This window comes from Dipodomys merriami, unplaced genomic scaffold (genome assembly GCF_024711535.1).
Source record: "Dipodomys merriami isolate MVZ:Mamm:240054 unplaced genomic scaffold, mDipMer1.0.p SCAF_644, whole genome shotgun sequence".
Taxonomy (NCBI): Eukaryota; Metazoa; Chordata; class Mammalia; order Rodentia; family Heteromyidae; genus Dipodomys; species Dipodomys merriami.
The window spans coordinates 296,203-320,722 of record NW_027206229.1 but is presented as its reverse complement, the minus strand read 5'-3'; the positions used below and the strand labels follow the sequence as shown (position 1 = coordinate 320,722).

Genomic DNA, 24,520 nt, shown 5'->3' with positions numbered 1-24,520 from the left:
AGGTAATGAGTGTCGTCCCCCCCCCCCCCCCCGGGCCAATCCTGGGGCTTGGACTCAGGGCTTGGGCACTGTCCCTGAGTTGCTTTTGCTGAAGGCTAGCACTTGAGCCACAGAACCACTTTAAGCTTGTTCTGTTTTTCGGTTTATGTTGTATTGAGGTATCAAACCCACATACACCTCCATGCATGATATGCAAGCTATACAACTAAGCCACATTCCCAGTCAGAGTACATTTTTTTTTTTTTTTTTTTTGGTCGGTTGTGGGCCTGGGCACTGTCCCTCAGCTCTTCAGCTCAAGGCTAGCGCTCTACCACTTGAGCCATAGCACCACTTCCGGCTTTTTTGTTTATGTGGTGCTGAGGAATCGAACCGAGGGCCTCATGCATGCAAGGCAAGCACTCTACCACTGAGCCACCTTCCCAGCCCCATAGAGTACATTTCTTTTTGGACAATGTCCAAAGCTCCTTCCCTAGCTGCCTCCCAGTTTTTCCCTCCCATCTCCCCCACACAAGTTGTGTAGCTCATTTTCAACACAGTGTCCAGTGAGTATCATTACTGGATTTTTTCACCCTTGTCTCCCCATTTCTGTGCCTCCCCTGACACTTCCAGAGACATAAACAACAAAAAGAAAACAAAAACAGCAACTCTCCTGAGTATCTTCCTTTGATCTCACTGTGTGTTGTTGCTGTTATTTATATTTATGTCCTTCCACAGGATATAAGCTCCCCAAACCAGTGACTTGCTCTTTGTGCTAGACCTAACACATAATATGGCTTCAAACTTTTTTTTTTTTTTTGAGTCAGTCGTGGGGCTTGAACTCCGGGTCTGGGCGCTCTCCAGCTCTTCAGCTCAAGGCTAGCGCCCTACCACTTGAGCCACAGCGCCACTTCTGGCTTTTTCTGCTTATGTGGTGCTGAGGAATCGAACCCAGGGCCTCATGTATACAAGGCAAGCGTTCTACCACTGAGCCACCTTCCCAGCCCTCAAACTTTTTATTTATTTATTTATTTTAATGGTGTTATTTATTTATTTATTTTAATGGTGGCCTTTAAACGGCTTCAGGGCCCTATCATTGAGGGAGCGACATATAATGTCCTTCAGGAAAGGGAGGAGGAAGGGGCACTGCCCAGAGATGGCGTCAGGCTGCTAGGCTTCTTGAATAATTCACAATCATAGAAATATAGCCTCAGGGCCTGTTGGGGAGAGGCCAGGAAAAAAAAATGAGGTAGGTGGTGGATCCTGGGATTCCCTCTGGGGCAGTTTTTGGGCACTGGATGTTCCTAGCTTGCGGCTCCCTGAGGACCAAACTCAGGCCTCTTACTCAACTCTTACTCAACTCTCTCGGGCTGAACTCAACTGTGGAAACTCGATCTCTCCCACCCATTACCAGTGTCGGAGGACACCGTAGCGCATGCGGGTCTCTCCCCCCCCCCCCCCCCCAAGTGCTCTCCAAGTAACTACGAAAACGCGTGCGCCCTTCAAGCGCTAGGGATGGTCAGCCAGAGTTCGCCTATTCAGAAAGACCCAATAAGAATGGAAGGACCCGCCCCCAGACGAATGTCAATCTTCCTTTCCGAGGAAGCCCTGCCCTGACTCGGCGGCCTCGCGCCCTTCCTCCCCCGCCCGCAGGACCCCTGGCGGCTAAGCTGGTCTTTGCGAGTCTGGGCGCAGCTCTGTGCTCCTGTGCGCGCGCTGACGCGGGCGGGTGTAATTCTCGACCTTCGCCCTTTCGCCTTTGGGGGCTTCAGTGCATTTCCCTTCGCCTCCAGTTGGGGCTGCTGTTTGTCTTCACCTTCAGTAAGCGAATTGATGTTGAAATCTGCGTTTTAACTCTTCCCCTCGGTGGGACTGCACCTAACCTTGTCGTACTCCCAGTTACTAATTGCTGCGGTAGTGAAGAGCGTAGATGGCTCACGCCTAGGGTTATTCCTAGCTGCTCAAGAGATCGTGGTTCGAAGCCACCCCGGGAAGCTGGGTCAGTGAGTTTTTTTTTTTTTTTTCTTTCGGTCTCGGGGCTTGAACTCCAGGCCTGGTCATTGTCCCTGAGCTTTTTTTGCTCAAGGCTGGCTCTCTACCACTTTGAGGCACAGTGCCACTTCCGGTTTTCTTGTGGTTAATTGGAGATAATTGGAAATAAGAATAACACGGACTTGCCTGTTCGGGCTGGCTGAGCCTCAGGAGTAGCTAAGATGACAGGCATGAGACACCAATGCTAGTTGAGACTCCAATCAAGTCACCAAAAAGCCAGAAATGTAGCTGTGGCTCAAGTGGTAGAGGAGGGCGAGAGGATGGGGGGAGGGAAAAGGGGGGGATGTCAAATTTTCTCCTCCAGGACTTGCACTGTGACCTCATTTTTCTTCCCTCAAATATTTTTTCCCCATTATGCTTACTTTAATAAAAAGAATCTATTTTAAGTAACTTAGAACACTGTGGATTTCCATGAACTCACCAAACAGAATCCTAAATTACCACCCTTTTGATAATAGTCAGTGATTTTATGCTCTGTTTAAAAAAAAATGAGGATGCCAGTGGCTTATGCCTGTCATTCTAGTTCCTTGGGAGGTTACACTCTGAAAATCAAGGTTCAAAACCAGCCTAGCAGATAAAGCCAAGAGACAATTATCTCCAATTAACCAGCTAAAAGCCAGTAGTGGATGTGTGGTTGTAATGGTATAGCCTCAACCTTGAGTAGAATAAAACTACCCAGAGTAGGAGACCTGAGTTGAAGCCCCAGTAAATACTTGTTCTATCTGCTTGCTTTCTGAGAGATGGAATTGGAAGAAGGCTATATAATTCATACATTCTTCAGTCATTTCTTTTTTTGGGGGGGGTTCGGTTGTGGGGCCTGAACTCTGGGCCTGGGCGCTGTCCCTCAGTTCTTCAGCTCAAGGCTAGCGCTCTACCATTAGAGCCACAGCACCACTTCCGGCTTTTTTCTTTTTGCTTATGTGGTGCTCAGGAATTGAACCCAGGGCCTCATGCATGCAAGGCAAGCGCTCTACTACTGAGCCACCTTCCCAGCCCCTCTTCAGTCATTTCTAATCATGAGGACAGAACAAGTGCCAGGTGCTGTGCTATGCTGTGCTGAGGATACAGGGAACTCGAACAAATTGACTTTTTCCCTACCAGGCTACCATGGGCAGATCAATGTACAAAGAAATTAGGCCACTATCTTTTATGAACTGGTCTCTAAAACTGACATCAAATCCTTTTTTTTTTTTTTTGTCGGTCATGGGGCTTGAACTCTGAGCATGGGCACTGTCCTTCAGCTCTTCAACTCAAGGCTAGTGCTCTACCACTTGAGCCATAGCACCCACTTCCTGCTTTTTTCTGCTTATGTAGTGATGAGGAATCAAACCGAGGACCTCATTCATGCAAGGCAAGCATTCTTCCCAGCCCACATTAAATCATTTTTGCAATTGATATTAACTGTGATAAAAGCAACAAAGTTGATAGGAGGAATAAACTTGAACACACACGAACAATTAGAAGACAAACAGCTTATAAAATACAAATAATTTCCATTTGCAGTGGGCTATACAATGAATTCTATGGTTATTGTTAAGAGTTGGTTAGTAAGATGAATTCAAGACTAAACTAAGCCAGTGCCAGTGGCTCATGCCTGTAATCCTAGCTGCTCAGGAGGCTGAGATCTGAGGATCAAGGTTCAAAGCCAGCCTGGGCAGGAAAGTCTGTGAGACTCTTATGTCCAATAAGCCACTCAGAAAACTGGAAGTGGCCCTGTGGATCAAGTGATAGAGCACTAGCCTTGAGCTGAGAGTTCAAGCCCCACAACAGATTAAAAAAAAAAAAGACTAAACTACACCATTGTAGGTGAGGGGAAAAGTGTCATCTGACAGTGAGGTAATTTCTGGTGTTGGTAATCAGGAAGAATAGTATGTGCTTAGATCATCAGGAATCAGAATTGAAAAAACAGATTCTGGGATGACTGCTTAAGTTCATTCATTCATTCCTGAACTCTTACTCTCTAGGTGCGTGGATGAGAAAGCATCTCTCTCTGACATAATCATGAAGGTTAAAACTGTGATGGAGAAGGTATGTCTTCCATGCAGAATTAGTCTTATGCTTCAAGAGGTGCCTAGGATGTCACTGCCCATCTCCAGGGCTAGAATTTGTCATCTGGGGCAGGGGGTGAGGGTGGGGCCCGGGGTGCTGGGAATGTGGCTTAGCTTGCCTCGCATGCGTGAAGCCCTGGGTTTTATTCCTCAGTACGACATAAACAGAAAAAGCCAGAAGTGGCACTGTGGCTCATGTGGTATAGTGCTAGCCTTGAACAAAAGAAGGGACAGTGACTAGACCCTGAGTTCAAGCCCCAGGACTGGCAAAAAAAAAAAAAAAAAAAAAAAGAATTTGCCATCTGGGCCAAATCTATCACTCTAGGACTGGGCTGAGGAAGGAACAGAACTTCTGAACTGGGTCAGCCAAACTATTTTTGTGTGTATGCCCATACTAAGGCATGAACTTGAGGTCTGAGGTCTGAGGTCTGGGCCCTGAGCTTTCTGCTTTCCAATAAATTTATTTCTCATTGTCCTTCCTTGGTGTTGAAGGTACACTTCTCTCTCCTTCTCTGCCCCCCCGTCTCTCTGTCTCTGTCTCTGTCTCTGTCTCTGTCTCTGTCTCTGTCTCTGTCTCTGTCTCTGTCTCTGTCTCTGTCTCTCTCTCATTCACTTTCTCATGTGTGCTGGTCCTAGGGCTTGAATTCAGGACTCAGGGTCTGGGCTCTGTTCCTGAGCTAGTTTTACTTGAGGCTAGCACTCTACCATTTGAGGCACAGTCCAATTTCTGGCCTTTTTTTTTTTTTTTTTTTTAGTTTATTGGAAATAAGAATCTCACCAAAGCCAGGCACTGATGGCTCACATCTGTAATCCTAGCTACTCAGGATCAAAGTTCAAAGCCAGCCCAGGCAGGAAAGTCCCTGAGACTCTTTATCTCCAATAAACCACCAGAAAACCAGAAGTGGCACTCACCTTGAGCTGAAGAGCCCTCAATTGACCAAAAAAAAAAAAAAAAAGAAAGAAAAGAAAAGAAAATGCTGGATGCCAGTGGCTCACACCTGTAATTCTAGTTGTTGAGATCTGCAAATGGAGATTCAAAGCCAGCCTGGGAAGATAGATCTGAGAGACTCTGATTTTCATTTAAATAGCAAAAAGTCAGAAATAGAGGTACGGTTCAAGTAGTAGAGTGCCAGTCATGAGTGAAAAAGGCTGAGAAAGAGGCCCAAATTTCAAGCAAAAAAAAAAAAAGAATCAGTGTTATTTTAGTATATAACATTGAATTAGTAATATATATATGTGTGTATGTGTATATAAACATTCATACATATTTACATAGGTGCATGTATAGTAATACACCTACATACATGTACATATTTACCCTTATGTACATATCAATATATGTACATATGTAAATATATACATATATGCATACATTAATATATACATATATATGTACGTGGGTTGGGTTTTTTTGGAAGTACTGGGGTTTGAACTTAGGGGTTTGTGCTTGCTAGGCAGATGCTCAACCACTTAAACCACAGTCTCAACCCTTTTTGTTCTTATTTTTCCAATATATAGAGTATATATGCTGGGGTCAGACATTAATTTTTCTTTCTTCTTCTTTTTTTTTTTTTTTGCCAGTCGTGGGGCTCAGTGCTAGAGTGTTTGTCTCATGTACATGAGGCCCTGGGTTTGATTTCTCAGCACCACATAAACAGAAAAAGCCAGAAGTGGCACTGTGGCTTGAGCGGTAAAGCACTCACCTTGGGCTGAAAAGCTCAAGGACAGCTCCAAGGCCCAGAGTTCAAGCCCCATGACCAACAGAAAAAAAAAAAAAGAGTCTCATGGGGACTTTCCTGCCCTGGCTGACTTCAAACTGCAGTCTTCAGATCTCAGCCTTCTGTATAGCTAGGATTATAGCTGTGAACCACTGGCACCTGGCTAGTAGAGCACTTTCTGAGCATGTACAAAACCTGAAAACAATCCTGCTCATCCTTCTCCCAGAGACTATGTGTACATGTTTTAATAATAATAATAATATACAATATGTAATATAACAATTCTGTAGAAGAGTAAACTGGAGGAAGTAAGGTACCTGCTCTATAGGGAACAAATATTAAGTAATACTTCCTGGAAAAACAGGAATTCAGAAAGAGACATAGCCATGCAAGTAGTTCAGTTAAACTTCACAGCTGAGGAACCTATCCCTGTTCCTGGATGTCTGTGGATAACAGGCTACAAGAAATGAGTAAGACATTTCCTTAAAGGAAACTCCTTTTTCCTCCATAAATACAAGCTTACCTTGTTGCAATATTTGGTGCCAAGCAGTGTACTAGTCATACACCATCACACTTAAACCTCACAATCATTCTATGAAGTAGTACTCATCACTCATCTTTTATAGATTAGAAACAGGATTAAAGAGATTAAGTAATTTACTGATGCTCAAATAGCCAGTAAATGGTGACACCAAGTTCAATCCCTGCTCATCCATCTCCCAGAGACTATACTTATATTTTATGAACTAGGAGAAGAAATGATGGATTTTGCTAGGTGCATGTCTTGGAAAGACTACACTGAGATAATTCAGAACATAACAAACAAGCAAGTGATTTTCAGTGCCTATTAAGTCCCAGGCCCTGCTTATCTCACCAACTCCAGTAATAACTCTGTGAGACTGTAGTATCGCCTCCTTTTTACAAACCAGAAAACAGGCTCAAAGACCTGGAATTAGTCAGGTTATATTGCATGTGTCACACTAAATCTTATCTGATGTGGTTTATGTAGCAACATCAGGATCAACTCCTTTCTTCTGTCCATAGAGGATGTCTCTTTGTTTAGCACTCTTCAGTTCCTCCTTCCTTCCTTCCCTCCCTTTCTTCTTTTCCTCCCTTCCCTCCTTTCTTTCCTTCCTTTCTTTTTCTCTCTTTTTCTTTTTTTCTTTGTTCTAGAGAGTGAATTCAGAGCCTTGTATTTGCTAGACAAGCACTCTACTATGCGAGCCATGCTTCCAGTCCTTTTGTTTTTACTTTAGGGTTTTCAAATAGTTTCTCCTACTTACTTTGCCCTTGGCTGCCCTACACAGGCAATCTTTCTGTCTCTGTCTTCAAGTAGCTGGGATTACATGCATGTGCCCCACCCCCACTCCATGCCTAGCCCATTGCCTAGGTGCCGAACTATTATGCCAACCTCTCAGTCCTGAGAGGAAGGAAGAGAAGTTACTGCAATTAGCAACTGATGGTGAAACAGGGAATCCAGAAAGGTGCGTGCTGACCACTCCTTCCCTCAGTCATGCTATCTCTATGCCAAGTCCTGCCCTTTCCACACTGGGCTGTATAATAACAGCCCCACCACCAGGCTTCTCCTCTGAGAAGACTTTCTGGAGAACTTCCCACCCACCAAGGGTCCAGGTTCCTCTTCCAGGGAGCTCTCCAAAAGCACGTTACTATTTCTGTCTTCTCTGGTAAATATCTGCCTCTGTGCTCCATGGGCCTCTTTAGGGCAATATCTGTGGCCCTATTTATGTCTTAAATATTTGTATGGCCTCAGAATTTTGCTTAGCAAGCCTCTCTTTATTAGTATTGTCATTTGTATCGTGTGTGTGCGTGCGCACGCGTGTGCGCACGTGCATGAAGATGCGGACAAACACTTGTGTACATACGTGCATGCTTATGTGTTCATGCACTAGTGCTGGGGATTGAACTCAAGGCCTGGGTACTGAACTTTAGTTTTTTGGCTCAAAGCTGACACTCTACCACTTGAACCACAACTCCATTTCTGGTGTTTTTTTTTGCTCAACTGGAGATGAGAGTTTCACACAGTTTTCTACCTGGGCTAGCTTTGAACTGAGATCCTCAGATCTCAGCCTCTTGAGGTTTTTGAGTGGTTAATTGGAGTTAAGAGTCTCCTGGGGACTTTTCTACCTAGGCTGAATTCAAACGGTGATCCTCAGATCTCAGCCTCCTGATTAGCTAGAATTACAGGAGTGAGCCACTGGTTCTTGGCTAAGTGTCACTGTCCTTATTTTTTTTCCTCTCTCTCTCTCTCTCTCTCTCTCTCTCTCTCTCTCTCTCTCTTTGTCTCTGTCTCTCTGTCTCTCACCCTCTCTGCCACTCTGAGCTCTTTTGCTCAAGGGTAATACTTTACCATTTAAGCCACAGCTCCATTTCTGGGTTTTTAGGGGTTAATTGGAGATAAGAATCTCATGGAAGTCAGGCACTGGTGTCTCACGCCTGTAATCCTAGCTACTCAGCTACTCAAGAGACTGAGATCTGAGGATCACACTTCAAAGCCAGCCTGGGCAGGAAGGTCCGTGAGACTCTTATCTCCAATTAACCACCAGAAAACCGGAAGTGGTGCTGTGCTCGCCTTGAGCTGAAGAGCTGAGGGACAGCACCCAAGTCCCACACACACACACACATCTCATGGACTTTCCTCCCTGGGGAGTCCTCAGATCTCAGCCACACCTGGTAGTAACACTTTTATACAGTCCCATCACACACACACACACACACACACACACAGACACAGACACACAGACACAGACACACACACACAAACACACACACACAGACACACACACACACAAACACACACACACAAACACACACACACAGACACAGACACAGACACACACACACACACACACACACACACACACACACACACACACACACACACACACACACACATCTCATGGATTTTCCTCCCTGGGGAGTCCTCAGATCTCAGCCGCATCTGGCAGTAACACTTTTATAGTTAGTGCTGGGAATGAAGCTCAGGGCTTCACATCTACAAGGCAAGCTGTCCACTAAAGAGTCCCCAGCCCTTAGTATCACTTAAATTTTTTTTGCTACTGTGCTTGCTGTGGCCTACTTTCTCTGAGATTTAGGTGCTTTTACCCAGTTTTCCACTCAAATCCTTATTCTATGTTGTGTTCTACAAAAACCTTCCAGAATTGAGAACCAAAGAGAAGCCAGTAAAACCCATTATAAATATGGCTGCAATAGCTTCACTTCCTGGGTCATGTGACTCTTCCCTCAGTTATCATATGACACACTGTGGGTCATCCACCTCAGTGTGCCGGAATGAAATCTGCAGGGCAAGCTCAGTTCCTCCAGCAGTAGTAGATTATATAAAATTCACACAGATACGTGCATTCTTGGTTTTATTTAGTGAGTCCTTTATCAGTTTGAACCTCGGAAACTCCTGGAAGTCTTCTTTCTCAGCAACCCCGAAGCAATGATATTTTCAAGCCCTCCAGGAAAGGTAAGTGGCAGGTTTCTGGTTACTTTGCTTTGGAATTCATTGAGTAGATGATCTTTTCGACACAGCCATCATGGCTCTTTCAGCAAAGCACTGACGAGAGGTGGGAAGGATCAAGCTTGAAATGGGCAGAAAAGGATGAGGAGAATCTTCCTGGTGTGGGCAGGAGACTCTCACCAGCAAAGGAAGGGCTGCACCCTTATAAGGAACACTATAGGGATGGGTATGTGGCTTAGTGGTAGAGTGTTTGCCTCACATGCATGAAGCCCTGGGTTGGATTCCTCCATACCACATCAACAGAAAAAGCGGGAAGTGGTGCTGTGGCTCAAGTTGTAGTGTACTAGCCTTGAACAAAAGAAGCTCCAGGACAGTGCCTAAGCTCTGAGTTCAAGCCCTAGGACTGGGGGGAAAAAAAAATTATATATATATATATATATATATATATATATATATATATATATATATATATATATATATATAAACTAGATTGTGGGCACTCATAGACTGCCAAATGCTGACCAGGAAAGTATTGAAGTAAAAAGAGGGGGCTTGCCTTCTACTCATTTCTCATCCTGTTCTTAGGAGTGTCCCAAACACTGGAGCTGGGGAGGCATGGTGGCTTCCAGTCTCATGGGATTGCTTCTACTTCAGGCAGTGTCATGGACATCAGGTGAGACAAAGCAGGAGGAAAGTGGCACTGAGCATCCTTCTGTCTTCCAGTGTACTAGTGGTACAGTTTCAGTAGTGGCTCAGCCAACATTTATGAGTGATTGAGAGCAACCTGGGGTAGGAGAAACAACTTTTTTTTTTGTTTTTTTAATTTAATTTTATTTTATTTGAGAACATACTGTACAGAGGGGCTACAATTACATGGGCAGGATAATGCATACATTTCTTACCAAGCATTGTAGCCTCCTCCTTTGTTTACCCTTCACCTCCCTTCCCAGCCTCCCCCCTCCCCCCGAGAAACAACTTTTTGAAATCCATGTGTATTCTAATCAGCACATCCATTTCCTTCATCCACCCCCTTCAGCTCTTGCTCCTGCTTATGCTCCTCCCTTGCAGGTGCCCGTCCCTGCATACCTAAAAGCTTTGGCTACAGTTCAGTGGTCTGTGTCTGCAATGCCACATACTGTGACTCTCTTGACCCCTTAACCCTCCCTGCCCCTGGTAACTTCAGCCGATATGAGAGTACACGAGGTGGACGTCGGATGGAGATGAGTATGGGAACCATCCAGGCCAATCGCACGGGCACAGGTAATTATTATGCTCCTTACCTCAGAGCCAGGTTGGGTCCCTGTCATAAGTCCAAGTCATGCCAGTGGCCACCATGGAATTTTTCCTCTGTGTGCTAACAGGCTTTCTTTTCTCACGGTATCCTTAGGACTTCTACTGACCCTGCAGCCAGAAGAGAAGTTCCAGAAAGTGAAAGGATTTGGAGGGGCTATGACAGATGCTACTGCTCTCAACATCCTTGCTTTGTCACCCTCTGCCCAGAATTTGCTCCTGAAATCATACTTCTCTACAGAAGGTGAGGAGAGAGACATAGCACCATTATCACCAGAGCCTCACACTTGCTAGGCAGGTTCTCTGCTATTTGAACCCACACATTCCTTTAGTTATTCTGAGCCAGCCCTTTATTGCTGTATTTATTTTTCAGGTAAGGTCTTGCGTTTTTTACCTAGTGCTGGTGTTAGATTGCAATCTTTCCACCTATGCCTCCTGCTTAGCTGGGATGACAGGCATGCATCACCATTCCTGGCCGGATGGTTAAGATTGGAATCTCGCCAGGCGCCGGTGGCTCATGCCTATAATCCTAGCTATTCAGGAGGCTGAGATCTGAGGACCACTGTTCAAGCCAGCCCGAGCAGGAAAGTCCCTGAGACTCTTATCTCCAATAAACCACTAGAAAACTGGAAGTGGTGCTGTGGCTCAAGTGGTAGAGTCGTGAGCTGAAGAGCGCAGGGACAGCGCCCAGGCCCAGAGTTCAACCCCACGACCGACAAAAAAAAAAAAAAAAAAAAGATTGGAATCTTGCTATTTTTTGCCTTTAACCATGATCTTCCCTATCTCTGTCTCTGAGTAGCTGAGATTACAGATATAATCTAACCTAGCCCTGGTTCGTCTGTTCTTCTCTTCCTGCCTTTGCAGCTGCCTCCTTTTGGTGGGATTAGGCATATGAAATCAGGCCTGAATATTTGGTTCCTCTCTAAAGGCCAGTAAAATAAAATTGCCCTGTCTTAGGCTCAGAGGGCTTGTGCTTCATCTGGGTCCTGGCCTCTATATTGCCCCACCTAGAGCCCCAGGTTTCCTCTGGCTCTAAGATTCTATTTCAGACTGGCAAGTGATAGAAGTTCCAGCAAGGAGCAGTGACTCAAACCTGTAATTCGAGCTACTTGGGAGACAAAGATTGGGGAACCATGGTTCAAGGCCAGCTTGGCAAAAAGAAGTTTATGAAACTCCATGTCAATGAGAGAGAGAGAGAGAGAGAACCCCCAAGTTCCATATTCTCCTATTGGACTCCCATACCTTGGGCATGCTTTTCTGTAGGAATTGAATATAACATCATCCGGGTACCTATGGCTAGCACTGACTTCTCTATCAGCACTTACACCTATGATGACTACCCTGATGACTTCCAGCTGCACAACTTTAGCCTTTCAGAAGAAGACACCAAGCTCAAGGTGGGCATTCTGGCTGCCTCAGGCCCTGATGACATTGTAATCTGGGGGTCCAGTTAGGGCAATGTGTAAAGATGATAAACTTTCTCTGCTTCCTGTTCTGTCCTGGGATTGGGAGGGTAGGAGATGATGGCTAGACCTGATGTGCAGGTTAGGCTAGTCCATCTGTGTTCCAAGTTGGGTATCTCTCTCCTTGCTATGTGTGCCTCTAGATACCCCTGATTCACAGAGCCTTGAAAATGACCCAGCGCCCCATCTCCCTCTTCGCCAGTCCCTGGACATCGCCTACTTGGCTCAAGACTAATGGGGCAGTGAATGGAAAGGGGACACTGAAGGGTCAGCCAGGGGATATCTACCACCAGACCTGGGCCAACTACTTTGTCAGGTAAGAAATCAGAATGTCAAGGGTGTCTGGACCAGCTTTTCCTTTGGACACCATCGCCTAGGTCCCACCCCTGGACTTGGGTCCATTTTATTTTATTTTATTTTTTTTGGGTCCGGTCATGAGGCTTAAACTCTGGGCCTGGGCGCTGTCCCTCAGCTCTTCAGCTCAGGGCTAGCGCTCTACCACTTGAACCACAGCGCCACTTCCAGCTTTTTTCTTTTTGCTTATGTGGTGCTGAGGAATTGAACCCAGGGCCTCAGGCTTGCAAGGCAAGCGCTCTACCACTGAGCCACCTTCCCAGCCCCTTGGGTCCATTTTAGACCTGCCTTTCCTAGTTCATCTTTTTACCTTCTCAACCTTTGAGACTTAGGGCTATCAGTTTCCCTGCTCCATCAGGATTCCTATTCCTTGGGGTCCTGGTCTGTTCTTTTAGCCATGATCACTCATGTTCTTTCCTCTGCCAGGTTCCTAGATGCCTATGCTGCGTACAAGTTAAAATTCTGGGCAGTGACGGCTGAGAATGAACCTACTGCAGGACTGATTACTGGGTACCCTTTCCAGTGTCTGGGCTTTACTGCTGAACACCAGAGAGACTTCATTGCCCGTGACCTGGGTCCAGCCCTTGCCAATAGTACTCACCGCGATGTCCTGTTGCTCATGTTGGATGACCAACGCTTGCTGCTCCCCAGATGGGCAGAAGTGGTAAGGGTCATGACCTCCATGAGGACCCCAGTGTCCCAAAAATATAGCATACAAATGATTGGCTCCAAATTTAAGAGTACCTTTCCTGTTCAACTTTTCTTTTTTTCTTTTCTTTTCTTTTTTTTTTTTGGTCTGTCGTGAGGCTTGAAATCTGGGCCTGGGCACTGTCCCTCAGCTCTTTAGCTCAAGGCAAGCACTCTACCACTTCAACTACAGTACCACTTCCCCTTTTTTTTTTTTTTCCTGAGTGGTTTGTTGGAGATAAGAGTCTCACAGACTTTTCCTGCCCAGGCTGGCTTTGAACCATGATCTTCAGATCTCAGCCTCCTGAGTAGCTACGATTACAGGCATGAGCCACCAGCACCCGGTTGTTCAACTCTTTTTTTTTTTTGTTGTTTTGTTTTGTTGTCAGTTATGGGACTTGAACTCTGGGCCTTGGAGCTGTCCCTCAGCTCTTTAGTTCAAGGCAAGCGCTCTACCACTTGAGCCACAGCGCCACTTCCGGTTTTCTAGTGGTTTATTGGAAGAGTCTCATGGACTTTCCTGCCCAGGCTGGCTTTGAACCTTGATCCTTAGATCTCAGCCTTCTCAGTATCTAGGATTACATGCATGAGCCACCGGCACCCAGCTTCAACTCTTCTTTTTGTTACCAGTACTAGGGCTTGAACTCTGGGCCTGGGTGCTGTCCCTGAGCTCTTTTGCTCAAGCTTAGTGCTCTACTACTTGAGCCACAGCTCCACTTCCGACTTTTTTGGTGCTTAATTGGAGATAAGAGTCTCAGACTTTCCTACCCAGGCTGGCTTCAAACCATGATCCTGAGATCTCAACCTCCTGAGTAGTAAGAATTACAGGCATGAACCACGAATGCCTGGCTTCTGGCTTCTGTTCAACTTTTTTTTTTTTTGCCAGTCCTGGAGCTTGAACTCAGGGCCTAGGCACTGTCCTTGAGCCTCTCTGTGCTCAAGGCTAGCACTCTACCACTTGAGCCACAGCACCATTTCTGGCTTTTTGTTTATGTGGTGCTGAGGAATAGAACCCAGGGCTTCATGCATGCAAGGCAAGCACTCTACTTCTAAGCCACATTCCCAGCCCTGTTCAACTCTTGATTACTAGGACACCCTGGGCTAGGGCTAGGTGCCCAAGCTCTGAAGACCCCTGCGTGGTCACTGTAACCCCTTCTAGTTGTATCCATCTTAGTGCCTACTTTGTGAGAATCCTAGCTCCTTTTCCAGAATCCTCTGTGCAGGTTTCTGGGCCAGTGGTTCCTGTTTCTCAGTGGTCCTTTCCTTTCCCTGGGCAGGTACTAAAAGACCCAGAGGCAGCTAAGTACGTTCATGGCATTGCTATACACTGGTACCTGGACTTTCTGGCTCCAGCAAGATCCACCCTGGGGGAAACACATCGTCTGTTCCCCAATACCATGCTCTTCGCCTCTGAGGCCTGTGTGGGCTCCAAATTCTGGGAGCAGAGTGTGCGTCTGGGTTCCTGGGATCGTGGGATGCAGTACAGCCACAGCATCATCACGGTGAGCCAACTGTCTTCCTCCCATAAAGCAGACCATAATAGATACCTTCCTACAATCTCTAAAGGTTGAGTTCTTCCTCCTCAACTGCTAGTTTACCCTTTGGGGCAATTCTGGGATGCCATGATCATGCCTTACCTTTCCTTCACAGAACTGTAGCCCATAGCCTCTTACTACATGTTTGGAGCCAAGCCAGACAACTGTATCTGCCACCAATTTCTTGGCCCCCCTCGAGATGCCCCACCTTCAGTCTCCTTCACAAGGCTGAGGCATGTGCCTTCTCTGAGGATCTCTTGTGTTGAATATTTCTTTGCCCTTGTCCCTACTGCAGAACCTTCTGTACCACGTGTCTGGCTGGACAGACTGGAACCTTGCCCTGAACCCTGAAGGGGGACCCAACTGGGTCCGCAACTTTGTCGACAGTCCCGTCATTGTGGACATTGCCAAGGATACGTTTTACAAACAGCCCATGTTCTACCACCTTGGCCACTTCAGGTGAGTTGAGGAGGGTGCCACCATGCCACACCAAGCCTATCATCTGCTGCATCAGGCTTACATCACCCTAGACGAGCGAGCAGGAAGGTGCATAGGTGGGAAGCTCAGGAGAGGCACACCCCTTCTCTCTTGCACCATGTAGGCAGGAAGTGATTAGGTGGTAATAGAAACAGATAACTCTGGTTATTAGAAGCTGGCACTGGGATGTGGGAGGGTAGGAGCAGGGCCCAACAACACATCTTGAGAACTTAAGAGTTAGAGCAGAGCTGGGATTATAGACTTGTACCACCACACCCAGCCTTGCTTTGTTTTACGAGCCTTGTTCTGTGTTGTTCAGGCTGGACTTGCAACTTGCTGTTCTCCTCCTTCAGCTTCCATAACAGCTGATACTATAAACAAGTTAGTATGCCAGCCTTAGGGCAGAGCTTTGGCAGGACTTATGAGGTGGTGAGAAGTTAAGGAGAATAAACTCTCAGATGAGGATTTTTTTTCTTGCCAGTACTGGGGCTTGAGCTAGGGCCTAGCTATTGCTAGTACTGTCCCTTAGCTTTTTTGCTCAAGTCTAGCTCTCTTATCACCTGAGTCACAACTCCATTTCTGGGGATCTGCTTGTTAATTGGAGATGAGAGTTTCATGGACTGGGGCTGGTTTTGAATTGCCACCCCCGGATCTCAGCCTACTGAGCAGCTAAGATTGTAGGTATGAGCCCACTGGGTGCCCAGCTTTAGATGAGGGTTTCATGGGTGGTACCCTAAGGTGCTGGACTGAGGTCTCAGATGATGCCTGTTCCCACATGCAGCAAGTTCATTCCTGAAGACTCCCAGAGAGTGGGGCTTGTGGCCAGTGAGAAGAATGACTTGGACACAGTGGCACTGATACGACCTGATGGTTCTGCAGTTGTGGTGGTGCTAAATCGGTAAGGACAAGGGCAGGGGAAGGTCTGGGCTGAGATGAAGTGTTGGGCCTCAGCAGGCTCACCCTCAGCTACTCTCTCCCTCCTCAGCTCTTCTAAGGATGTACCTCTTACCATCAGTGATCCTGCTATAGGATTCCTGGAGACCGTCTCACCTGGGTATTCCATTCATACCTACCTGTGGCGTCGCTAGTGATGGAGCAGACACTCAAGCAGATACCTGGGTTCAGCATGGACATTAAAAGGACAGTCAGCTCATGTCTGTGACTGAATAGGGCACAGTAGGGCCAGTGTGAGCTTACAGTGACACAGGCTCAGGGGTAGTGGTTTGGGTGATTCACTCTCCTCTCTAGTAGGTACCAGGGGCTGGAGGCCTCTAAAGAAAAATCAGAAAGCCCTAATGTGTCCCCACCCCTCATGCTTGTAGAAGTGTGTGCAATGTACTAGTTGCCCATGGAAACTGGGCCTAGGCCCAGGGTGAGCTCACTGTACAAACAAAGATGGTGGGGGAGGGAGGTGAGCAGAGGAGACTGGGAAGGCTGAACCCAAAACTGGGGATTGTTTGTCTTTCCTGGAGATGGAGACTGGGCCCATGCAGGAGCAATGTCAGCATCAAAGCTAAAGCAATTTCAGAAGCCTAGTGCCAGTGCTACCGGTAGGCTCAAGCACCCAGGGCCCCAGCTAAAGCACAAGCTGAGACAATGGCAGCACATTTAAGGAGAGAAGGTTTGATCCCAGTCAGTGCGAGCGGCTTTATTCTGGGGGTGGGGAGTACCCATTTCTGGCTGTCTCAACAATGGGGAGCCAGAGAGACCTATGGAATGCACAATTGAAAAACCAGTCCTAAGAGCATGAGGACAAATCATTCCTCTTCATCCTCCTCAACCATGTCCAGGGCCCGGGTGCCTGGGGTATGAGGAGGGGCTGCCCTCTGGATAGAGATGATTCCACTGAGCAAGGCATAGCCCACCATGGCTACCAGCCCTGCTAACACAGACAGGATCTGGTTCCGGCGCCGGTTTGGCTCCTCTTCAGTATCTGGGGCTGCTGGTGTCTGACGTGGAGGTGGCACTGCAGCTGAGGAACAAGAAAAGGAAAGTGGGCAGGGAGCTAGTTCCTGGATCCCAGGCATTCTTCCCAAGACTGCCCCCTCCATCTGCTCCTTACCTCCATCCCAGGGAAAGTAGAGGCTAAGAATGTGGGAACAGTAGGCACAGAGGTTTTGCAACCCCCGAAGGTGTATCTGCAGTTTCCCACTGGGCATCTTTACCTGCAGTAGCAGTGCCAGGTGGCTAAAGACAAAGGCATCCAAGGATGCAGGGCTGGAGAGAAAAAGGTAGGATAGAGGACAGGTGGGCAGAGGGGTCAAGATGGAGCTGGAAGAAATACCAGTCTAGGGATGTGGGGAGGCTCTGGGCAGCATGGGGCCACCAGTGGAGGGACAGGACACACAGTTCCTGGTCTGGTATGAGAAGGGTTCTCTAGGTGGCGCCAGCCAGGCCCTGAATGGGGCTCTATCCTAGAGCTGCATAAAGGGCACATTGAGTGCCCCACACCCTGCAGGCCCCTCCTGTACCTGGCGATCCTCCCACCCCATCCTCCTGTACCACCAAGGAGGCTCTGGCCCCACACACAGCCCCATTGTCATTACAGCCAGTGTCTGTCCTAAGGACTTCTTGTCTAGAGCTTGAGCCTACCTTTCAGCCCCAGCCTGTGCCCCAGCAGCTACTTGTGAACCCGTAGTCTTCCAACCACCCATTAACACCCCGGGAGTCAGACTCACGCATCTCCAAAGAAGAACTTCTGAGAGCCCAGGCGCTGAGAGAGAAGGGTTAGGCATTCCCGAGCCTCTTGGTACAGCTATAAGAAAGGAACAGGTAGGCATGTGGCTGTGGGAAGAGTGTCACCTCCCCACCTGGGCACTCCCATTTCTGGCCATCAAGCTTGGGGTTCATCTCATATAGCAGCCCCTGTCCCAAAGCTACCTCCTTCTCCACTTCTTCCTCATTCTCAGGACTGGGCTTCCCATTCGTCAGCTGCAGCCGCTCCATATATTGCCGCTGCATGCGGCCAGGTAGGAAGAAGTTGAGGGGAAAGGGCATAGCCTCTGCATACCACTTCCGGGTCACTTCTACATAGTTCTTGGTGTCTATCCAAAAAGTATGTATCTGGATTGGGTAAGTAGGAAGGAAGGGGATGTCTGAACTAGTGTACCTGCCTGACACAGAATAGGCTTCTGACCCCCACAGTGCTCTGTGGGGGTATATCAGCCTGACCCTTCCCTGCAGGCTGTGAACACTGGGAGGTCTATACATACTTACCAACACCGGGAGCAGTTTTTCCTCTAGTAGAGACATGAAAGCCAAGGTGTCAGCTCCTTGCCGAGCTGATAGATCATAATCAGCATTATACTTCTGTAAAAGAAATATTCATGAAAGTGATGTTGGGAGGACTGAAGGGGCACTTCCCTGGTGGGGAAGGTAACCTCATTAGCCTCTCTGTGTAGCAGAGGCAGAACAAAGAGCTTTGCCCGCTGAGGCCCCCTTACCTTGGCCCAGCCAGCACAGCCTGTTGCTGTTGGCTGACAGCCTGGGCCTTGGAGTCTGCTGGCCGTCAAGGTCCTATGCCCATTGAGCGGGGGGAGGAAGGAAAGCCTGGCCACAAACTAGGAGCTGCTCCCAGAGTTTCCACGGAAAGCTGGCAGCAAGCCTGCTGACAGCAACTTTCTAACAGTAACGTCCCAATCTAGACACCACAAAGCTAACGGCAGAGCTCAGCTGCAGGTTGAGCCTCAGCCCATGCCTAAGGAACTAAGGGACACCATCCTCATATTCCTTGGACCCAGTGAACTCACCCTCTCCATCTCCCCAGCTTGTTCCCTCATGGCCCAGCTCTTGGCTATTTCTTCTGTTTCATTCCATAGCCTAGGTGCCACCACTAAACCTAAGTTCCACCCATATCAGTTTCATCCTGCTCTATCTTTCCCAGCTTCAGTCTGTTCCTTAGCACATATCCTTCCACACCCTGAACAGCCTTATCGCTGTGTAATCTCTTGAACACACACACACACACACACACACACACACATATACACACACACCCTATATCCATCCTCCCCCTTTGGTGGTACTTGGGGTTGAACTTCATGCTTGATATGCAAGCGCTCTACCACTTAAGTCATGCCTCTAGCTTAAGTACAATTCTTTTTTTTTTTTTTTTTTGGGTCCAGTCGTGGGCCTGAACTCTGGGCCTGGGCACTGTCCCTCAGCTCTTCAGCTCAAGGTTAGCACTCTACCAGTTGAGCCACAGCGCCACTTCCGGCTTTTTTCTTTTTTGCTTATGTGGTGCTGAGGAATCGAACCCAGGGTCTCAGGCATGCAAGGCAAGCACTCTACCACTGAGCCACCTTCCCAGCCCTTAAGTACAATTCTTAAAACTCACTGAACCTCAGTTTTCCCCCTGTAGCATAAGAAACTAATATGTTGGGAGCCGATAGTAAAGCTTAAAGATTATCTTGACCCTGGTGCTCACTTGAAAGCACGTACAAGGAACTGGCTTACTTAAAAACACCAGGTGCCCAGGATTGCTTTGCTACGTCTGCAGAGTTCGTTTTACTTCCTACCAGTTGATCTTGTCTTGTTTTTACAGCACTCTGTTTTTACTGAAATTTTCCTTGTTTTTTCTGGACTATTGTAACCTTACGTTACCTCTTGACTTCTAATAGTATATCTTAGGGAAAGTTAAAAATAAACGGTGCCGCAGTCTTGAGCTGCAGACCTCCCAACCCCATCCTTTGTCTTATGTCTTTATTTTTCCCGTCCTTGCCCCCTAATTCAGGATTCCCTTTTGTTGCTGGCAGGCTCCAGCACTAATATATCATCTTCATCTCTTAATAGGCTCTATTAGTAAATAATGTAGGGGAAAACACTTTGGAAATGAGGAAAAAAAACCTTTATACATGAGGAATCAAGGTAATGGTCCAGGCCCTGTCAGGAACTTTGGCTTTTATGTGTATTGTAAAGGCTTCTACAACCCACCTTAATTCCCTAGCTTCCCAAGCCTTTAAATGAAGAAGAGGAGCCCATTTTGGACAATGTGTTCCATCTTGGAATCACACCACAGATTAGAAGAACTTTTAAAGCATGATGGCTAAATCCAATAGTTTGGGAAGGTAGTGAGGGGAGTAGGAAGAGTGAGAGGACCCTAGGTCTCAGTACTCTTCTTGTAATGTTCTTTCAAATTCCCTAACCTGGCTCTAAGCCTTGTGCATCCTGAGCCCCATATTCACCCCAAACTGGTCCCTGAAAACAGAGAAAAGGCCCTTCAAAGTCCCTGTCCAATCCCATCTTTGAGCATCTCATTAGAATCAACTGCTATCTTCTCTTTTTTTCTTCTTCCACCTGTGACCAGTTTAAGACTCCTTGCCTGTCAACTATGCAGAAGGCACTATGTCTTTGGATATTTCCATAGTGCCTTGAGCTTAATTTCTGGCCAAATGCTTTACTACAATATAGTGACATTATGTGTCTTCCCCATCAGAATTTGTGCTACTTGGTGCTCTGGGCCACCTCTGTCTAGCTTGGTATAAGTTAGGTGCTTAATAAACATGAGTTGCACTGAATTGACTGGATTTCTTTCACTGAAACCCCACCTTCCCCAAGTCTTGTACCTCTTTTCGAAGGTGAGTGATGATCTTTTGTGGTGCTGAGATGACCTCTCCTTGACTTGTCCGAAGGGCAGGCAGAGTTCCTGACATTGACAAAGAAGTATGTCTACCAGATCCTAGCTTGACTATTCATACATATTTGTGCCACATTCCTTCCTATTTCCTGCTCCTCCCCTTGCACACTCCCTTACCCCACCCGTGGACACTGGATACCTGAAGGGCTCCGCCAAGGGTTGGTAATCTTGTGTACCTTGAGTGGAGCACCAGTAAATCTGGTATAGGTCTGCAGAGAAGGAAGCAGAAGGTAGAGAGGCTAAGGCATGGTTCCATAGAGGAAAGATTAAGAGTAATATTTACTGAATATCTTATGTGATATGCCCTGTGCTTTTTTTGTTGTTGTTGTTGGTCACAGGGCTTTTACTCTGGGCTTGGGGGCTGTCCCTCAGCTCTTCAGCTCAAAGCTAGTGCTCTATCACTTGAGCCACAACACCACTTCCTGTTTTCTAGTGGTTTATTGGAGATAAGAGTCTGGTGGACTGTCCTGCCTGGGCTAGCTTTGAACCATGATCCTCAGATCTCAGTCTCCTGAGTAGCTAGGATTACAGGCGTGAGCCACCAGTGCCTGGCTTTATGCCCTGTGCTTTGTATAAGAAAAAAAAAAATCAGCCAATGCTGCTGGCTTATGCTATAACACTAGCTATTCAGAAGGCTGAGACCTAAAGACCACAGTCTGAAAACAGCCTAGACAAATCCCAGAAACTCTTACTTCCAATTAGCAAATAAAAAGCCAGAAATGGAGCTGGGAAGGTGGCCCAGTGGTAGAGTGCTTGCCTTGCATGAATGAGGCCCTGGGTTCGATTCCTTAGTGCCACATAAGCAGAAAAAGCCAGAAATGGCACTGTGGTTCAAGTGGTTGAGGGCTAGCCTTAAGCTGAAGAGCTGAGGGACAGCACCCAGGCCCAGAGTTCAGGCCCCACTACTGACAAAAAAAAAAAAAAAAAAAAAGGTGCGGCTCAAGTGGTACAGTGAGCTAGCCCAAGTGAAAAGTTAACTCAGATTGCAAAGCCCTGAGTTCAAACCTCAGTACTGGCATACATGCAAAAACAGTTCCATTGGGTTGGGAATGTGGCTTAGTGCTTAGTGGTAGAGTGCTTGTGTAGCATGCATGCAGCCCTGGGTTCAATTCCGCAGCACCACATAAACAGAAAAGACTGGAAGTGGTGTTGTGGCTCAGGTGACAGAGTGCTAGCCCTGAGCAAAAGAAGCTCAGGGACAGTGCCTAGGCCCTGAGTTCAAACCCCAACACTTGCAAAAACAAAACAACAACAAAAAAAATCACTTCCATTTTACAAATGGGTAAAAAAGGAATGTTGAAGCCACAGTGCAGGTGGTTCACATTCACCAGGCTGAGATCTGAGGATTGTGGTTCAAAGCCAGCCTTTTCCGTAAAGTCCATGAGACTCATCTCCAAGTAAGCACTAACAGCTGGAAATTGAGCTGTGGCTTACGTGGTGAGGTGCTAGTCTTGAACACAAAAGCTCAGGGACAGTGCCCAGGCCCTGAGTTCAAGCCCCCAGGTCTGACTACAAAGGAAAAAAAAAAAAAAAGAAAAAAAGAAACAGATTATGGCTATATCTCTTACTAGATATCAGCTATGAAAAACCCTCCCCTCCATCTTGTCTCCTATTTATCTACTTGTTGAATACCTATCTTTGGAAGCTTTTCCTAACCCTCTTCTTGGAAATAATGACCATGTTCTCTTTACTGACACAACTTGAGTGGAGGGACAAAGTCTTACTCATTTTAGCATGGCAATATTTGGTATTTTGTAAGATGCCTAATACATGCTTTTACAACTAGAGAGAGTGAAAGAACAAAGTGAAACAAATCTGTCTGATGTCAGTGCTCTTTCTACAGTCTGGCTGAGGACCGTTTGCTCCAACAAATAGGCTCAGTAAACGCTGTTTAGTGGGAAGAAGAGTGTGGATCGCTGAGAAACCAGGACTGCCAAGCCTAAAATCCCTGAAACCCCACAGAAGGGATGGCCCCAAGGTCACACAGCCATGGAAAAGCAAGGACTTCAGCCTATCTACTGGATTCCCGATCAAGCCTACTGTCATTGGTACCTGAAATCTAGGAAACTACGATAGGGTATTCAGCCCACATCGGTCTGGCCACGCTTTTGGATTGCCTCAGTTTTCCCCAAAGAGACTGTGCTGTGGCGCCAGCAAAGTTCGAACGCTTGGCTAGCTCGAGCCCCACCCCAGTCCTCTAGGGCACAGCAAAGAGCGCCTGGGTTACCCTCACCAGAACGGTCAGGCTGTCCAGGTCCACTGACGGCAGCCCCCAGCCCCCAGACCAGCAGAACAGCTCCATGGGCGCCGCCATCTTGTACGCCCTCTGTACCGGAAGCACTTCCTTCTGCGCCAAAGCCTTCATTCGCAAGGACACGCCCCCCTCCACTGCCCCTCTGGCTTGTTGTTGTGGGGGACATGGGGGGACCGCTGTGGAGCCGCGACTTTTCTGGGCCGGGGAGGCGTGGCCTCTCTCGGTTGGGGAGGCGCGACTTCTTTCGGATGGAGAGACGTGGCCTCTCTCTGCAGGGTAGACTCGGCTTCTTTCGGCTGAGGAGGCGTGGCTTCTCTCGGCGTGGGCGGTGCGACCTCTCTCGAATGGGGAGGCGCGGCTTCTCTCGGCTGAGGAGGCGTGGCTTCTCTCAGCGTGGGCGGTGCGACTTCTCTCGACTGGGGAGGCGCGGCTTTTCTCGACCGGGGAGGCGTGGCTTCTCTCGGAGGGGGAGGCGTGGCTTCTCTCACACGGAGAGGCGTGGCTTCTCTCGGAGGGGGAGGCATGGCTTCTCTCGACCGGGGAGGCGTGGCTTCTCTCGACCGGGGAGGCGTGGCTTCTCTCACACGGAGAGGCGTGGCTTCTCTCTGTAGGGAAGACTGGTCTTCTCTCACACGGAGAGGCGTGGCTTCTCTCTGCCGAGAAGGCCCGGCTTTTCTCCACCGGAGAGGCGTGGCTTCTCCCGACTGAGGGAGTGGGACCGCGCGAGGCGGGGCCGCGGCTTTCGGGGGATAGCGGCCGAAGGCTCAACCAATGGCGGCCTTCGCAGCGGGGGAGGGTAGGCGGCCAGTCTCGCCTGGGAGAGTCACAACGCCTCGGTCTACCGAAGCCCCGACCCGCTGAAGGCTCGGAGGGTCTAGGAGATGGGGGTCGTATGTTCCTGGTCCGGATCTGTTGACAGTTGTCAAACTGTACGTGGCCTGGCCCTCCCCGAGACCTTTCAGTGCTCGACCCCAATTCGGGGCTACGGGGGGGTCCCCCGGGCCGCATGTTTTCCACAGCGCGTTATGTTTGGAGCGGCCCCGCACCGCCCGTCGCCATGGAAACAAAACAGGGGCGGTGGCGACGGCCAGAGTGAGGCCGGCTGGGGCCTGGGTGGGGGAAGGGGACGTGGGGCTCGCAGGGTGTTGCCTTAGTAACGGGAACTCGGGCGCCCCTCCGCTGCATCCGGGTCCTAGCCTGTCCGCCACTGCCCACACTTTTTCCCAGTTTACTCCTAGCTCCTGGTCTGTCCCCTGGTTTTCTGCTCATGTTTCTGATGTCCTTTTCCTCTTTCTCGGTTTCTTTGCTTCAGCCTCACTGACCAGTTCCCATCCGACACTTCCAGGCTCCTGAGTTTTTCTGGGAATGAGGGAAAATGGAAGAACAGGCACATGTCAGGAACCCTCCCCCAGACCCCTAAGAAGGAGCACTTGGTCCGCTTTGAGGATGTGAGAATCCAACATCCTCCAAGCACCAAAGCAAGCTAGTTTCAGCCACTCCTTTGGCATTCTTTTCTGCCAGCAGTGGAATAATGCCCACTGTCTGGC

The 24,520-nt window shown here is 48.0% G+C and overlaps 2 protein-coding genes and 1 long non-coding RNA gene across 4 annotated transcripts; 1 reads left to right on the top strand and 2 right to left on the bottom strand.

Moving 5' to 3' along the window:
- The first annotated feature begins 1,729 nt into the window (after positions 1-1,729).
- On the top strand, positions 1,730-16,172 carry LOC138815504 (lysosomal acid glucosylceramidase). Its single transcript, XM_070004946.1, has 13 exons — positions 1,730-1,975; positions 3,993-4,056; positions 9,192-9,284; positions 9,864-9,951; positions 10,347-10,538; positions 10,666-10,812; positions 11,832-11,965; positions 12,175-12,347; positions 12,812-13,049; positions 14,350-14,574; positions 14,903-15,066; positions 15,866-15,982; positions 16,070-16,172. Exons 3-13 carry the CDS (start codon positions 9,258-9,260, stop codon positions 16,170-16,172), a joined length of 1,608 nt encoding a protein of 535 aa, XP_069861047.1. The 5' UTR covers positions 1,730-1,975; positions 3,993-4,056; positions 9,192-9,257.
- Positions 9,239-16,234, bottom strand: LOC138815505 (uncharacterized). Its single transcript, XR_011368338.1, has 4 exons — positions 16,158-16,234; positions 10,559-10,679; positions 9,835-10,062; positions 9,239-9,374 (listed from the first exon to the last, which is right to left on the bottom strand). It is a non-coding gene; the product is annotated as an uncharacterized lncRNA (long non-coding RNA).
- Positions 16,235-16,706: 472 nt separating this feature from the next.
- Positions 16,707-24,088, bottom strand: LOC138815503 (metaxin-1). Of its 2 annotated transcripts, XM_070004945.1 has the most exons (8): positions 22,953-24,085; positions 20,859-20,928; positions 20,649-20,728; positions 18,301-18,393; positions 17,965-18,147; positions 17,763-17,839; positions 17,147-17,301; positions 16,707-17,056 (listed from the first exon to the last, which is right to left on the bottom strand). In XM_070004945.1, exons 1-8 carry the CDS (start codon positions 23,979-23,981, stop codon positions 16,842-16,844), a joined length of 1,902 nt encoding a protein of 633 aa, XP_069861046.1. In that variant the 5' UTR covers positions 23,982-24,085; the 3' UTR covers positions 16,707-16,841. The 2 variants fall into 2 exon arrangements, with proteins under 2 accessions (XP_069861046.1, XP_069861045.1); XM_070004944.1 differs by having other exon boundaries at positions 17,965-18,393; positions 22,953-24,088.
- Positions 24,089-24,520: the final 432 nt, after the last annotated feature.